The sequence below is a fragment of the Bos indicus x Bos taurus genome, chromosome 23, assembly GCF_003369695.1.
Source record: "Bos indicus x Bos taurus breed Angus x Brahman F1 hybrid chromosome 23, Bos_hybrid_MaternalHap_v2.0, whole genome shotgun sequence".
Taxonomy (NCBI): domain Eukaryota; kingdom Metazoa; phylum Chordata; class Mammalia; order Artiodactyla; family Bovidae; genus Bos; species Bos indicus x Bos taurus.
Window position 1 is genome coordinate 27,875,154 of NC_040098.1, and position 14,458 is coordinate 27,889,611.

Genomic DNA, 14,458 nt, shown 5'->3' on the forward strand with positions numbered 1-14,458 from the left:
GAGAGGCAGGAAAATTATGAGCTACATTCGAATGTGGTAACATCTGATACCTTTCTCCTACTATCCTCGAGGTCCACTTTAACATACTTTGCAGTGGAGAACTTTTAAAAGAAATAATTTTTCAAAAATTACCAATGAATGTGAAATTCTTTTTTCTCTATTTCCTAAGAAATGTGTATAGATACATACTTTACCCTCTTACCTATGCCTCCTAAAATAGACTTTAAAATTTCATGTTCCAGTTACTAGAGGATGATAGCCTCTCTAACTCTTTTAGTCAGAGAGATTACATTATTCTTTCAAAGTAACACCCCAGAGAGAGATCTATTTTTATGTTTTTGACACAGGATTTTGAAGTACCTCTAGGAGTTTAGCTGTTTATTTGGCAGTCACACAGAGCTTCCTCTTGGTTGATGTTAGTTAAGTGCCCTCTAAGTGTAGTGAGGAAACTGGCTATTCTTATCAAATGATAAAATGTTTGGCCATTTTTACTACTTTCAAGAGTAATAGCATTAATACAAACTCTGTTCAATACACTAGGTGGAAGCATGACCTTGACTTGGATGAGATTTTAGGTATAAATTCACCAGCTGCCTATTTTTCAGCAGCTTTTCATACCCCCTCCACATACAAGGCCAGTCATTCTATCTAATGACTATATTTCAATTCTATTCTAAATGACCTATGAGCAAAGAACAAATCTTTAACTTAGTGTAATAAGTCTTTACAGTCACTATTAGCTTATAATTCATAAATAATGCTTATCCATAATTATGAAATTTTAATACTTTATAATAATGTGAACTATTAATAATATCTAGATATTAATAACTTCTACCATAACAATTTCTGCATGTCATCCCCCAGCTTTCTCCTATTTATATGAAGTTGTGGGTATATTAATGCCTCCACATTTGTCCTTCAGCCTCAATTATTGGACAAAAATAGGAGAGAGGTTGATTTATGATGTTTCATTGCAGCTTCCTTCTTAAAAGAGAAAGTGGTCTCAGGAATTTCTTTCCTCTTCCACTACAGAGAAATTGATTAGTAATTGAATTTTTGGAAGCTTGAGTTTTGTGTTAGGTTAGTAGAGTTCTTTTCCAAACCCATCAACAATTGTTTGGTTAGCAATCCTAGTGTCCTTTGGCCCCTACAGGGTTCCAGTCCCATGCTTTGACTGGCTGTAATCACTTTTATTAATGCAAAATCTAAGTAGTATATTTCCCCATCTCCTTTGCTTTTAAATTTTTCTGTATTTCCCAAAATGGTTGATATTGAGAAATATATTCATGCAAAGAATAAAGAGAACAGACATAATGTGGCCTTATTTTTAATAGAAGAAATGTCCTAAAATGGCACCCCATTCCAGTACTCTTGCCTGGAAAATCCCATGGACGGAGGGGCCTGGTGGGCTACAGTCCATGGGGTTGCTAGGAGTCAGACACGACTGAACGACTTCACTTTCACTTTTCACTTTCATGCATCGGAGAAGGAAATGGCAACCCACTCCAGTGTTCTTGCCTGGAGAATCCCAGGGATGGCGGAGCCTGGTGGGCAGTCGTCTCTGGGGTCGCACAGAGTCGGACACGACTGAAGCGACTTAGCAACAGCAGCAGCAGCAATGGTTTTTGCTCAAATATTTTCAAGATAAGACAAGGAATAAATAAATAAAGTGACAGACTTAGAAGAATTAAATAATGGAAAATGAAGAACAGAACAGACACATTATGAGATTAGACTCTGAAGTAGAAAAAAAAATAGGAGCAAAATTTAAATAAATGTTTCAATTTTCATAAAAATCGAGAAGAAAAGAGAGTAGCTTAACTCAACTCCATTTGCCCACTCTAAACATATGAAAGACTTAGGCCTATAGAAGATCAGGAATTGAAGCTCCTGAGACTTTTCATTTGTCATTATAATTTTTCCTGTTCTATACCGCACAATTCCACTCATCTCACATGCTAGTAAAGTAATACTCAAAATTCTCCAAGCCAGGCTTCAGCAATACGTGAACCATGCACTTCCAGATGTTCAAGCTGGTTTTAGAAAAGGCAGAGGAACCAGAGATCAAATTGCCAACATCCGATGGATCATGGAAAAAGCAAGAGAGTTCCAGAAAAACATCTATTTCTGCTTTATTGACTATGCCAAAGCCTTTGACTGTGTGGATCACAATAAACTGTGGAAAATTCTGAAAGAGACGGGAATACCAGACCACCTGACCTGCCTCTTGAAAAACCTGTATGCAGGTCAGGAAGCAACAGTTAGAACCGGGCATGGAACAACAGACTGCTTCCTAATAGGAAAAAGAGTATGTCAAGGCTGTATATTGTCACCCTGCTTATTTAACTTCTATGCAGAGTACATCATGAGAAACACTGGTCTAGAAGAAGCACAAGCTGGAATCAAGATTGCTGAGAGAAATCTCAATAACCTCAGATATGCAGATGACACCACCCTTATGGCAGAAAGTGAAGAGGAACTAAAAAGCCTCTTGATGAAAGTAAAAGAGGAGAGTGAAAAAGTTGGCTTAAAGCTCAACATTCAGAAAATGAAGATCATGGCATCTGGTCCCCTCACTTCATGGGAAATAGATGGGGAAACAGTGTCAGACTTTATTTTGGGGGGCTCCAAAATCACTGCAGATGGTGATTGCAGCCAGGAAATTAAAAGATGCTTATTCCTTAGAAGCAAAGTTATGACCAACCTAGAGGCCCGCCTAGTCAAAGCTATGGTTTTTCCAGTGGTCATGTATGGATGTGAGAGTTGGACTGTGAAGAAAGCTGAGTGCTGAAGAATTGATGCTTTTGAACTGTGGTGTTGGAGAAGACTCTTGAGAGTCCTTGGACTGCAAGGAGATCCAACCAGTCCATTCTAAAGGAGATCAGTCCTGGGTGTTCTTTGGAAGGACTGATGCTAAAGCTGAAACTCCAATACTTTGGCCACCTCATGCGAAGAGTTGACTCATTGGAAAAGACTCTGATGCTGGAAGGGGTTGGGGGCAGGAGGAGAAGGGGATGACAGAGGATGAGATGGCAGGATGGCATCACCGACTCGATGGACATGAGTTTGGGTGAACTCCAGGAGTTGGTGATGGACAGGGAGGCCTGGCGTGCGATTCATGGGGTCACAAAGAGTCAGACACAACTGAGCGACTGAAATGACTTAACTGAACTGAACTGATACCCTTGGAAAATGTGCAAGTAAAAACTCTAATCTTAAATGGTTACATGTTTTACACATGCTACTTATTAAACCATATTTAAATTTTCTGGTTAAAACCCAGAGGTTATCAGAAAGAAAAAAATTGAAAAATTATGACAAAAATTTTTAAATTGACAATTATAAAAAATGTTCTCTACTGCAAAAGGAATATGAGAGCTGACATGGTGGTTAGAGGTTTGAAATGGAGAGAGAATATTGAAAGACAGAAAAAAAGAAGAGAAACTTAAAATAGTAATCTTGAACTGATGATCATTCTCCTAAAATGTTGTGACTCTTGCCCTAGTTAAGAATCTTAGAAACAAAAATTTTTCATCAGAAAAGTGAATTTCACTCATATAACCCATTAAACAGGCCTTCCTAAAGGAAATCAACCTGGAATATTTACTGGAAGGACTGATACTAAAGTTAAAACTCCAATACTTTGGCCACTGATGTGAAAAGCCTACTTGTTGGAAAAGACCCTGATGCTGGGCAAGACTGAGTTCAGGAGGAGAATGGGACAACAGACGATGAGATGGTTGGATGGCATCACCAACTCAATGGACATGAGTTTGACATGGGGTCGCAGAGTCAGACATGACTTGGCAACTGGACAATAACAACAACAAAAAAAATGATCTTGATATTTAGGTTATTCAAGTGTAGTTAAGATTGAATTAATACAGAATATAATATTGATATAAGACATACTGTTTCCCCAAAGTCCCTTTTCTGATGTTCCTAGTGGGGTTTTCAATGGGAACCAAGTACATAATTTTTTAAATAATAATTTTTTTATTTTTCTGTTTTAGTAATTGGTCCAGTGGCAGCTGGTAAGTTCTAATCGTCTTTCTCAGTTTCTTCTGGTCATCTGTAATACCTGTGTTCCTTTATTTGCCCTGATACTTTTAACATCTGACCAGTCTGAACCCTGAGGGACTATTTTCCACCACTTTTCTTCCACACTTTTTAGTATTATTTTAGGTTATAAATAGTTTGGGGGGTTGTTGGGTTTGGGAGTTTTTAGGGAGGAAGGCTGTAAATTAAAGGCCTACAGAAATAGGAAACCATATGTCAAGGATAAAGAAAAAAAAATGTTCCTTTGGTTAGAGAATTAAGTTACAGAATAGAAACAAAGGGAAACAATGCTGGCAAAACACTCTGAAATCAGATCACCAGAAAGACCATGGATATAACATAATAACAAATTTATATTTTAATCTGAAATATAGGGTCACAAAACAAAATTCCAAAAGATGAAAGGTGGAAAAATAAAATTAGAAAATATGAGTAAGCTGAGAGTATAAGGAAGGACAGATGCACAGATGTAAACAAAGAAAAACAAATGAAAAATAAGTTGAATATAGAAAGAAAAGTTGATCTTTGTCCCCTCCTTCATCTCTAAACCTGAACCACCACTGCTGCTCAGAGACTAAACATTAGGAGCACTGTTCTACAAGCCTTTTCTGATGCTCCCTCCTTAAAGAACAGAATAGGAACTTATGTAATACTCAGGCAAACTTTTAAAAAATGAATACGTCTCCATTTTCCAAAAAGAGTTGGTCTGAATGGATCAACTGAAAAACAAAAATGACAAAACTCTGATGAATGAAATCAAATAACTAAGTAAACGGAAAGATAGTCCATGTTCATAACCAGAACAATTCAATATAACCAAGATGTCGGTTCTTCTCAAAGTAATCTATAGATTCAATGCAGTTTCAATCAAAATACTAGGAAGATATTTTGTAAATGCTGAAAAACTGATTCAAAAGTGTATATGAAGTAGCAAAAGACAGAATAGCCAATACAATATATTGAAAGAGAAGAACAAAATTGGAGGATCGACATTATCCAACTTAAAGACTTATATATAAAGCTATAGTAATCCAGACAGTGTAGTATTGGTGACAAAAAAAAAAAAAAAAACAGATCAGTAGAACAGAATAGACAGCCCAGAAATAGCCCTACTTGCATATACAGAGTCAACTAATCTTTGACAAGGGACCAAAGGCAGTATGCTGGAGCAAAGATAAACTTCAACAAATGGTGTTGCAATACCTGCACATACACTTGCAAAAACTGAACCTTGACCCAGATCTTACTTAACTCAAAATGGATCACATCCCTAAATATAAAACCCAAAATTTTAACACTCCTTGGAGATAGCATAGGAGTAAATCTAGATGATGTTGGGAATGGTAATAACTTTCTAGATACAAAACTAAGAGCAGAATTTATAAGAGAAATAATTGATAAGCTGACTTCTTTAAAGTTTTCTCCTCTGCAAAGGCACTATCAAGAGAATTAGAAAATATGCCATGGACTGACAAAACATGTTTGCAAAGACACTGTAATCTAAAACATACAAAGAACTCTTAAAATTCAATAATAAGAAAACCAGTTAAAAAATGAGCTAAAGACCTTAACAGATACCTCACCAAAGAAGATATATGGATGGAAAATAAACATTTAAAAAGATGTTCAACATCATATGTCATCAAGGAATACGAATTAAAAATTAGATACCACTGCATACCTATTTAGAATGGTCAAAAATCAGAATACTGACAATACCAAATGCTGACAGGGATATGAAGCGACTTTGCTGAAGGAAATGCAAAATGGTATAGCCATTTTGGAAGACAATTTGGCTGTTTCTTATAAGTCTAAACATACTCTTAACATACAATTTGTCAGTCATGCTCCTTGGTATATACTCAGGGGATTCAAAATGTATGTCTACACTAAAACCTGCACACAGATTTTCACAGCAGCTTCAACTGTAATCATCAAAACTTGGAAGCAAACAAGATGTTCTTCAAACTGTGGTACATCCAGGCAATGGTATATCATTCAACACTAAAAAGAAATGAGCTAAAAATCATGAAAAGACAGGAAACTTAAATGCATATTACTAAATAAAAGAAGCCAATCTGAAAAAGCTATATACTGTATAGTGAAGTGAAGTCACTCAGTCGTGTCCAACTCTTTGCAACTCCATGACCTGTATAACCTGCCAGGCTCCTCTGTCCATGGGATTTTCCAGGCAAGAATACTGGAGTGGGTTGCCATTTCCTTCTCCAGGGGATCCTCCCAACCCCAGGGATCGAACCCAGGTCTCCCGCATTGCAGGCAGAGGCTTTTACCATCTGAGCCACAAGGGAAGTATACTGTTTGATCATATACTGTATGATCCCAACTATATGACATTCTTGAAAGACAAAATTATGGAGACAGTCATTGCCAGGGGTGAGGTGTGGAGTAGGGAAAGATGTAAGGAAACATGAATAGGTGGAGCACGATAATTTTGAGTGCAATGAAATACTATGTATGATAATATAATGCTATATATGTCACTGAACATTTCCCCAAACCCATAGAATATATCACACCAAAAGTGAATCATACGCATGAAACAGGACACTCAAAGCTGGTGCATTGGGACGACCCTGAGGGATGGTATGGGGAGGGACGTGGGAGGGGGGCTCAGGATGGGGGACATATGTACACCCATGGCTGATTCATGTCAATGTATGGTAAAAACCACTACAATATTGTAATATAATTAGCCTCCAATTAAAATAAATTATTTTTAAGATATATATACATATATATATATAATGGAATATTCAGTACAGTTCAATTCAGTTGCTCAATCGTGTCCAGCTCTTTGCAGCCCAATGGACTGCAGCATACCAGGCCTCCCTGTCCATCACCAACTCCCAGAGTTTACTCAAATTCATGTCCATTGAGTGGGTGATGCCATCCAACCATCTCATCCTCTGTCGTCCCCTTCCCCTCCTGCCCTCAGTCTTTCCCAGCATCAGGGTATTTTCAAATGAGTCAGTTCTTCACATGAGGTGGCCAAAGTACTGGAGGTTCAGCTTCAACATCAGTCCTTCCAATGAACACCCAGGACTGATCTCCTTTAGGATGGACTGGCTGGATCTCTTTGCAGTCCAAGGGACTCTCAAGAGTCTTCTCCAACACCACAGTTCAAAAGCAGCAATTCTTCAGTGCTCAGCTTTCTTTATAGTCCAACTCTCACATCCACATGACTACTGGAAAAACCATAGCTTTGACTAGGCGGACCTTTGTGGGCAAAGTAATGTCTCTGCTTTTCAATATGCTATCTAGGTCGGTCATAACTTTCCTTCCAAGGAATAAGCGTCTTTTAATTTCATGGCTGAAATCCTACTCAGCCATAAAAATGAAATATTGCCATTTGTGACATGGATGGATCTAGAGGCTATTATGCTAAGTGAAATAAATCAGACAAAGATTTTAAAAAAAGTGAATCATAATGTAAACTACAGACTTTGGATGAGTATGATATGTCAATCTATGTTTGTCAGTTTAACAAATGTACCACTCTGGTGGGGGATATTGATAATGCAGAAGGCTGTGCATCTGTAGCAGTAGAAGGAATATGGGAAATCATATTTTCTTCTTAAAATTGCTGTGAACTTAAAACTGCTCTTAAAAATGCTTACTAAAAATTAGCGTAGTATATTTTTAATGATCCAACTATGAAATTATAAGAAAAGTAAAAGAATATAAAATCTATACTATGAAAGTATCAATTTTTAAAGCAGGAGTGGGTAAATTAATATCACAAAAAGTAGACCTCAAAGCAAAACTTACCAGAAACAATGAAGGACATGACATTAAGATAAGAAAAAAATCAAAACACCAAGAAGACATAGAAATCCCAAATATGTATGTACCAAACAGAGCTTTAAAAAATACAGAAAAGAAAACTAATAGGAATGAGAAGAGAAACAATAAAACTCACAATTACAGCTGGGAAATTCAAAACCTCATTCTCAGCAACTGATAGAACTACGAAATAGAGCATGAAAGAGGTGAGAGAATTAGCCAGGCAGATATCTAAAGGGTAGTATCTCAGGCAGAGAGGACAATGAGCAAACCACTCTGTGATAGAAACATTTCTGAACTCTTTGAAGAAAAACAAGAAATCACATGCAGCTGGAGCATAAAGAGATAAAGAGAAGCTATCAGAGAGCTATGAGGGGATAGATGTTCTAAGGCCTTCCTTGGAAAGGCACTGTAATGAGTTTGGCTTAAACAAGATGAGGAATCGTTAGTAGATCTTAACTAGAGTGATCCAATCTGACTGAAACTTTAAAAGGATACCTGTAGCTACTATATTGGAAAGTTGACTGGCAGACAGGGGTGAAAGCAGTAAGATCAGTTAGGGGGATGACAGTAACTTGAGTCACAGTGAGTCATTAAGGTAGCAGGAAGTATGAGATTCTTACAACACATTGAGGAATCTGCTGTCCTACTATAGCACTCTATCCTACTAGATATCTTGATGATACCATGCTGCTGCTACTGCTGCTAAGTCGCTTCAGTCGTATCCAACTCTGTGCGATCTCATACACGGCAGCCCACCCGGCTCCCTGTCCCTGGGATTCTCCAGGCAAGAACACTGGAGTGGGTTGCCATTTCCTTCTCCAATGCATGAAAGTGAAAAGTGAAAGTGAAGTCGCTCAGTCGTGCCCGACTCTTAGCGACCCCATGGACTGCAGCCTACCAGGCTCCTCCATCCATGGGATTTTCCAGGCAAGAGTACTGGAGTGGGGTGCCATTGCCTTCTCCATGATGGTACCATAGAAGAAAGAATTAGGGAACAATTGTGTTTCTGATCCAAAAATTAACATATCTTCTTGTTCTGATTTTCAGGAATAGCTCAAGTACTTACTAGTAAAATTGCTAATCTATTTCTAGTATTTTAGTTTCCTCTAGGGCACAGGTCAGTAAACTTCTCTGTAGAGGACAGATAATAAATATTTTAAGTTTTGTAAGCCATAAGGTCTCTGTCACAACTACTCAACTCTGCTGTTGTAGCACAAAAGAAATAATATGTAAAAGAAACAGCATGGATGTGTCCCAATAAAACATTATTTGTAGACATTGAAATTTGAATGTCATATAATTTTCACACCTTACAAAATATTATTATTTTTTCAACCATTTTTTAAATGTAAGCTCCATCTTTATCTCGCAGGATGTATGCATATATGTGGCAGGCTGGATAGATTTATTCCATTGGCTGTACTTTGCTAACCCCTTCTCTAGAATATAGCTACTCACTTTCCTCAGTGTAAACATATTTTTTTCCAGATATTGTGTCAATTCCATGCTCTCTTTTCACTTTGTAAAGTTAGGTATACCAAAAAACATCATGAAAAATGCAATAGAGAGCACAGGTAACAAGGCAGACCAAATGGAAGATGGAGCAGATGACTTAGAGGACATGGATACAGAAATAATTCAGTTACAAGAAGATAGAGAACTTAGATTTTTTTAAGTGAAGAGACCCTATAAGAGCTATCAGATTCAATCTGAAAAAGCAAACAGAAGAATAATTGGTGTAACATAAGGAGAAGAGAGGGAAAAGTAAGCAGGGAGTTTATTTTTAAAAAATAGCTGAGAACTTTCCAAACCTGGTGAAGGACTTAGACATAGGCATCCATGAAGCTAGTAGAATACCTTATTATCTCAATGCTAAAAGGCCTCTCCAAGACACATTATAATCACGCTGCCAAAAATCACTGACAAAGAATCTTAAAAGCAGACAAGAAAAAAAAGTAACCTACAAATTACCCCCAGTGAACTATCAGGGGATTTCTTAGCAAAAACTTTACAGGCCACAAGAGAGTGAAATAACATATTCAGAGTGCTGAAAGATAAAAGTTATCAACCAATAATACTTTATCCAGCAAACTTATCTTTCAGAAATGAATAAATAAAGGCTTTCTCAAAAAACCAAAAGCTGAAGGAGTTCGCCATGACAAGACCTGCCTTGCAAGAAAATCTAATCTAATTCTTCAGGCTAAAATGAAAAAATACTTATCAGCTACATAAAAATATGTGACAGTACACAATTCTCCTGTAAAGGTGAAAATTTAACAGAATTAGAAAAGTATAACTCTGTATTTGAATGATGTGTTAACTACTTAGCTATAGTATAAAAGTTAAAGGAAAAGAGCATTAAAAATAACTATAGCTATACTGATACTGCTACTGCTAAGTCACCAGTCGTGTCCGATTCTGTGTGACCCCACAGACATTCGTTGACAAATTCATAGCATAAAAAATATAAGCTGTGACATGAAAAATATTAAAAGGGATTCAAAGTTAATATTTGATATGCAAGGTCAGATCTTCTTCATATAATTCAGTTGAAACAGCCTATTAAACAATTGAATGCAGAAGCAGATATGAGAATTCAGCCATATTCTCTTTAGCCAGACATTAAAAAGATTTGCAAAAAAAAGTATATATACATGGAAGAGTCAAAGGACAGAACCTTTTAAACAAATGAAAATAAGTTGCTGTTGGCATAAAAATGGACTCCTGTATCTATGAGATGTTTTATGTAATCCTCATTCAACCTACAAAGCAAAAATTTAGAGTAGATTCACAAAAAAAATTTAAAGAGGAAACTGAGTACATCACCATGGAAAACCACCAACTTACAAAGATAAGGCAGAAACAGTAGGGGAAAAAAAAACAATGAAAATATCCCTCAAATAAGAAGACAAACAATAAAGCAGTAGGACAAACTTACAGATCATATAATAATCAACTAAATTCACCAATCAAAAGGTACATAAATGCCACTGCTGCTGCTACTACTAAATCGCTTCAATCGCGTCCAACCCTGTGTGACCCCACAGATGGCAGCCCACCAGGCTCCCCCGTCCCTGGGATTCTCCAGGCAAGAATACTGGAGTAGGTTGCCATTTCCTTCTCCAATCCATGAAATTGAAAAGTGAAAGTGAAGTTGCTCAGTCGTGCCCGACTCAGGGACCCCATGGACTGCAGCCCACCAGGCTCCTCCATCCATGGGATTTTCCAGGCAAAATTACTGGAGTGGGTTGCCATTGCCTTCTCCGACGTAAACATTAAACAGATTCAAAAACAAGATCCAACCATATTCTGCCCATAGGAGAATTATTTCAGCTCTAAATACACAGAGGCATGTGTGAAGTGAAGGGACAGAATAATATACTTCATGTAAGTGGAAATAAAAACAAAGCAGAGGTAGATATACTTCAGTTCAGTCAGTTCAGTCCAGTTCAGTAGCTCAGTCATGTCCAACTCTTTGTGACCCCATGGACTGCAGCCCACCAGGCTTCCCTGTTCATAACCAACTCCCAGAGTTTACTCAAACTCATGTCCATTGAGTCAGTGATGCCATCCAACTATCTCATCCTCTGTCATCCCCTTCTTCTCCCACCTTCAATCTCTCCAGTATTGGAGGTTCAGCTTCAACATCAGGCCTTCCAATGAATACTCAGAACTGATTTCCTTTAGGATGGACTGGTTGGATCTCCTTGCAGTACAAAGGACTCTCAACTGTGGTCTTCTGCAACACCACAGTTCAAAAGCATTAATTCTTCAGTACTCAGCTTTCTTTGGAGACGGAAATGGCAACCCACTCCAGTATTCTTGCCTGGAAAATCCCGTGGACGGAGGAGCCTGGTAGGATGCAGTCCTTGGGGTCGATAAGAGTTGGACACGACTGAGCAACTTCACTTTCACTTTTCACTTCATGCATTGGAGAAAGAAATGACAGCCCACTCCAGTGTTCTTGCCTGGAGAATCTCAGGGATGGGGCAACCTGGTGGGCTGCCATCTATGGGGTCCCACAGAGTCTGAAGTGACTTAGCCACAGCAGCAGCTTTCTTTATAGTCCAATTCTCACATCTATACATGACTACTGGAAAAACCATAGCCTTGACTAGACAGACTTTGTTGGCAAAGTAATATCTCTGCTTTTTAATATGCTATCTAGGTTGGTCATAACTTTCCTTCCAAGGAGTAAGCGTCTTTTAATTTCATGGCTGCAATCACCATCTGCAGTGATTTTGGAGCCCAAAGAAATAAAGTCTGCCACTGTTCCCACTGTTTCCCCACCTATTTCCCATGAAGTGATGGGACCAGATGCCATCATCTTAGTTTTCTGAATGTTGAGTTTTATGCCAACTTTTTCACTCTCCTCTCTCACTTTCATCAAGAGGCTCTTTAGTTCTTCTTCGCTTTCTGTCATAAGGGTGGTGGCATCTGCATATCTGAGGTTTTTGATATTTCTCCCAGCAATCTTTATTCCAGGTTGTGCTTCATCCAGTTCAGCATTTCTCATGATGTACTCTGCATATAAGCTAAATAAGCAGGATGACAATATACAGTCTTGACATACTCCTTTCCCTATTTGGAACCAGTCTGTATTCCACGTCCAGTTCTAACTGTTGCTTCTTGACCTGCATACAGATTTCTCAGTAGGCAGGTCAGGTGGTCTGGTATTCCCATTTCTTTAAGAATTTTACACAGTTTACTGTGATCCACACAGTCAAAGGCTTTGGCGTACTCGATAAAGAGGAAGTAGATGTTTTTCTGGAACTCTCGTGCTTTTTCGATGATCCAACAGATGTTGGCAATTTGATCTCTGGTTCCTCTGCCTTTTCTAAATCCAGCTTGAACATCTAGAAGTTCACAGTTCACGTACTGTTAAAGCCTGGCTTGGACATACTTACCTGAGACAAAATAAACTTTAAGCCAAAAACAGTAATAAGAGACAAATAAAGTCATTACATAATAAGGAAAGGGTCACTACATCAAGAAAATATAACCATTGTAAATATATATCCACCCAACATTGGCGCACCTAAATATATTGTCAGTTATAATATTGAAGGGAGAAAGAGATAACAATACAATAACAGCAGGAGACTTCAAGATCCCACTATCAGCAATAGATAGATCATCCAGAGAGAAAATCAATGGAGAAGTGCTGGAATTGAACTATAAGCTAGACCAAATGAACTTAACAGACATATATAGAACATTCCATCCAACAGCAACAAAATACACATTCTTCTCAAGTGCAGTTGGAACTCTCTCAGGGACAGATCATCAGTACAGTTCAGTTCAGTCGCTCAGTCCTGTCTGACTCTTTGCAACTCCATGAATCCCAGCACGCCAGGCCTTCCTGTCCATCACCAACTCATGGAGTTCACCCAAACTCATGTGCATCGAGTCGGTGATGCCATCCAGCCATCTCATCCTCTGTTGTCCCCTTCTCCTTCTGTCCTCAATCCCTCTTAGCATCAGGGTCTTTTCCAATGAGTCAACTCTTCACATGAGGTGGCCAAAGTATTGGAGTTTCAGCCTCAGCATCAGTCTTTCCAATGAACACCCAAGACTGGTCTCCTTTAGAATGGACTGGTTGGATCTCCTTGCAGTCCAAGGGACTCTCAAGAGTCTTCTCCAGCACCACAGTTCAAAAGCATCAATTCTTCGGCACTCAGCTTTCTTCACAGTCCAACTCTTACATCCATACATGACCACTGGAAAAACCATAGCCTTGACTAGATGGACCTTTGTTGGCAAAGTAATATCTCTGCTTTTTAATATGCTATCTAGGTTGGTCATAACTTTCCTTCCAAGGAGTAAGCATCTTAATTTCATGGCTGAAATCACCATCTGCAGTGATTTTGCAGCCCCCCAAAATAAAGTCTGACACTGTTTCCACTGTTTCCCCATCTATTTCCCATGAAGTGATGGGACCAGATGCCATGATCTTAGTTTTCTGAATGTTGAGCTTTAAGCCAACTTTTTCACTCTCCTCTTTCACTTTTATCAAGAGGCTTTTTAGTACAGATCACAGGATAAGACAAAAAGAAATAGAAGAAATCCAAATCAGGAAAGAAGTAAAACTGTCACTATTTATAGCTGGTATGATTTTATATATAGAAAATATCAAAGATGCAACCAAAAAACTTTTGGAACTAGTCAACAGTTTCAGTAAGGCTTCCGGCACAAAGGCTCCCCTGGTGGTTCAGACAGTAAAGCATCTGCCTACAATGTGGGAGACCCAGGTTCAATCCCTGGGTCGGGAAGATCCTCTGGAGAAGGAAATGGCAACCCATTCCATTATTCTTGCCTGGAAAATCCCATGGACAGAGCAGCCTAGTAGGCTACAGTCCATGGGGTCGCAAAGAGTCAAACATGACTGAGCGACTTCACTTTCACTTTCACTTTTCCGATACAAAATCAATATTTGGGAATCATTTGCACTTCTACACACTAATAATGAAACAACTAAAAAAGTAATAAAGACAACTTTCCCATTCACAGTAACATGAAAACCAATAAAATATCTAGGAACAAATTTAACCAAGGAAGGGAAATCACTGTACAACAGAAACTATTAACA

The 14,458-nt window shown here is 38.3% G+C and overlaps 1 protein-coding gene across 1 annotated transcript in view; it reads left to right on the forward strand.

Moving 5' to 3' along the window:
* Positions 1-14,458, forward strand: part of TSBP1 (testis expressed basic protein 1) — a 67,119-nt gene that overhangs the window by 43,138 nt on the left and 9,523 nt on the right. The window contains exon 29 of the mRNA XM_027524479.1: positions 4,017-4,037. Coding sequence (XP_027380280.1) covers positions 4,017-4,037 — 21 coding nt within the window. The remainder of the gene's footprint in view (positions 1-4,016; positions 4,038-14,458) is intronic.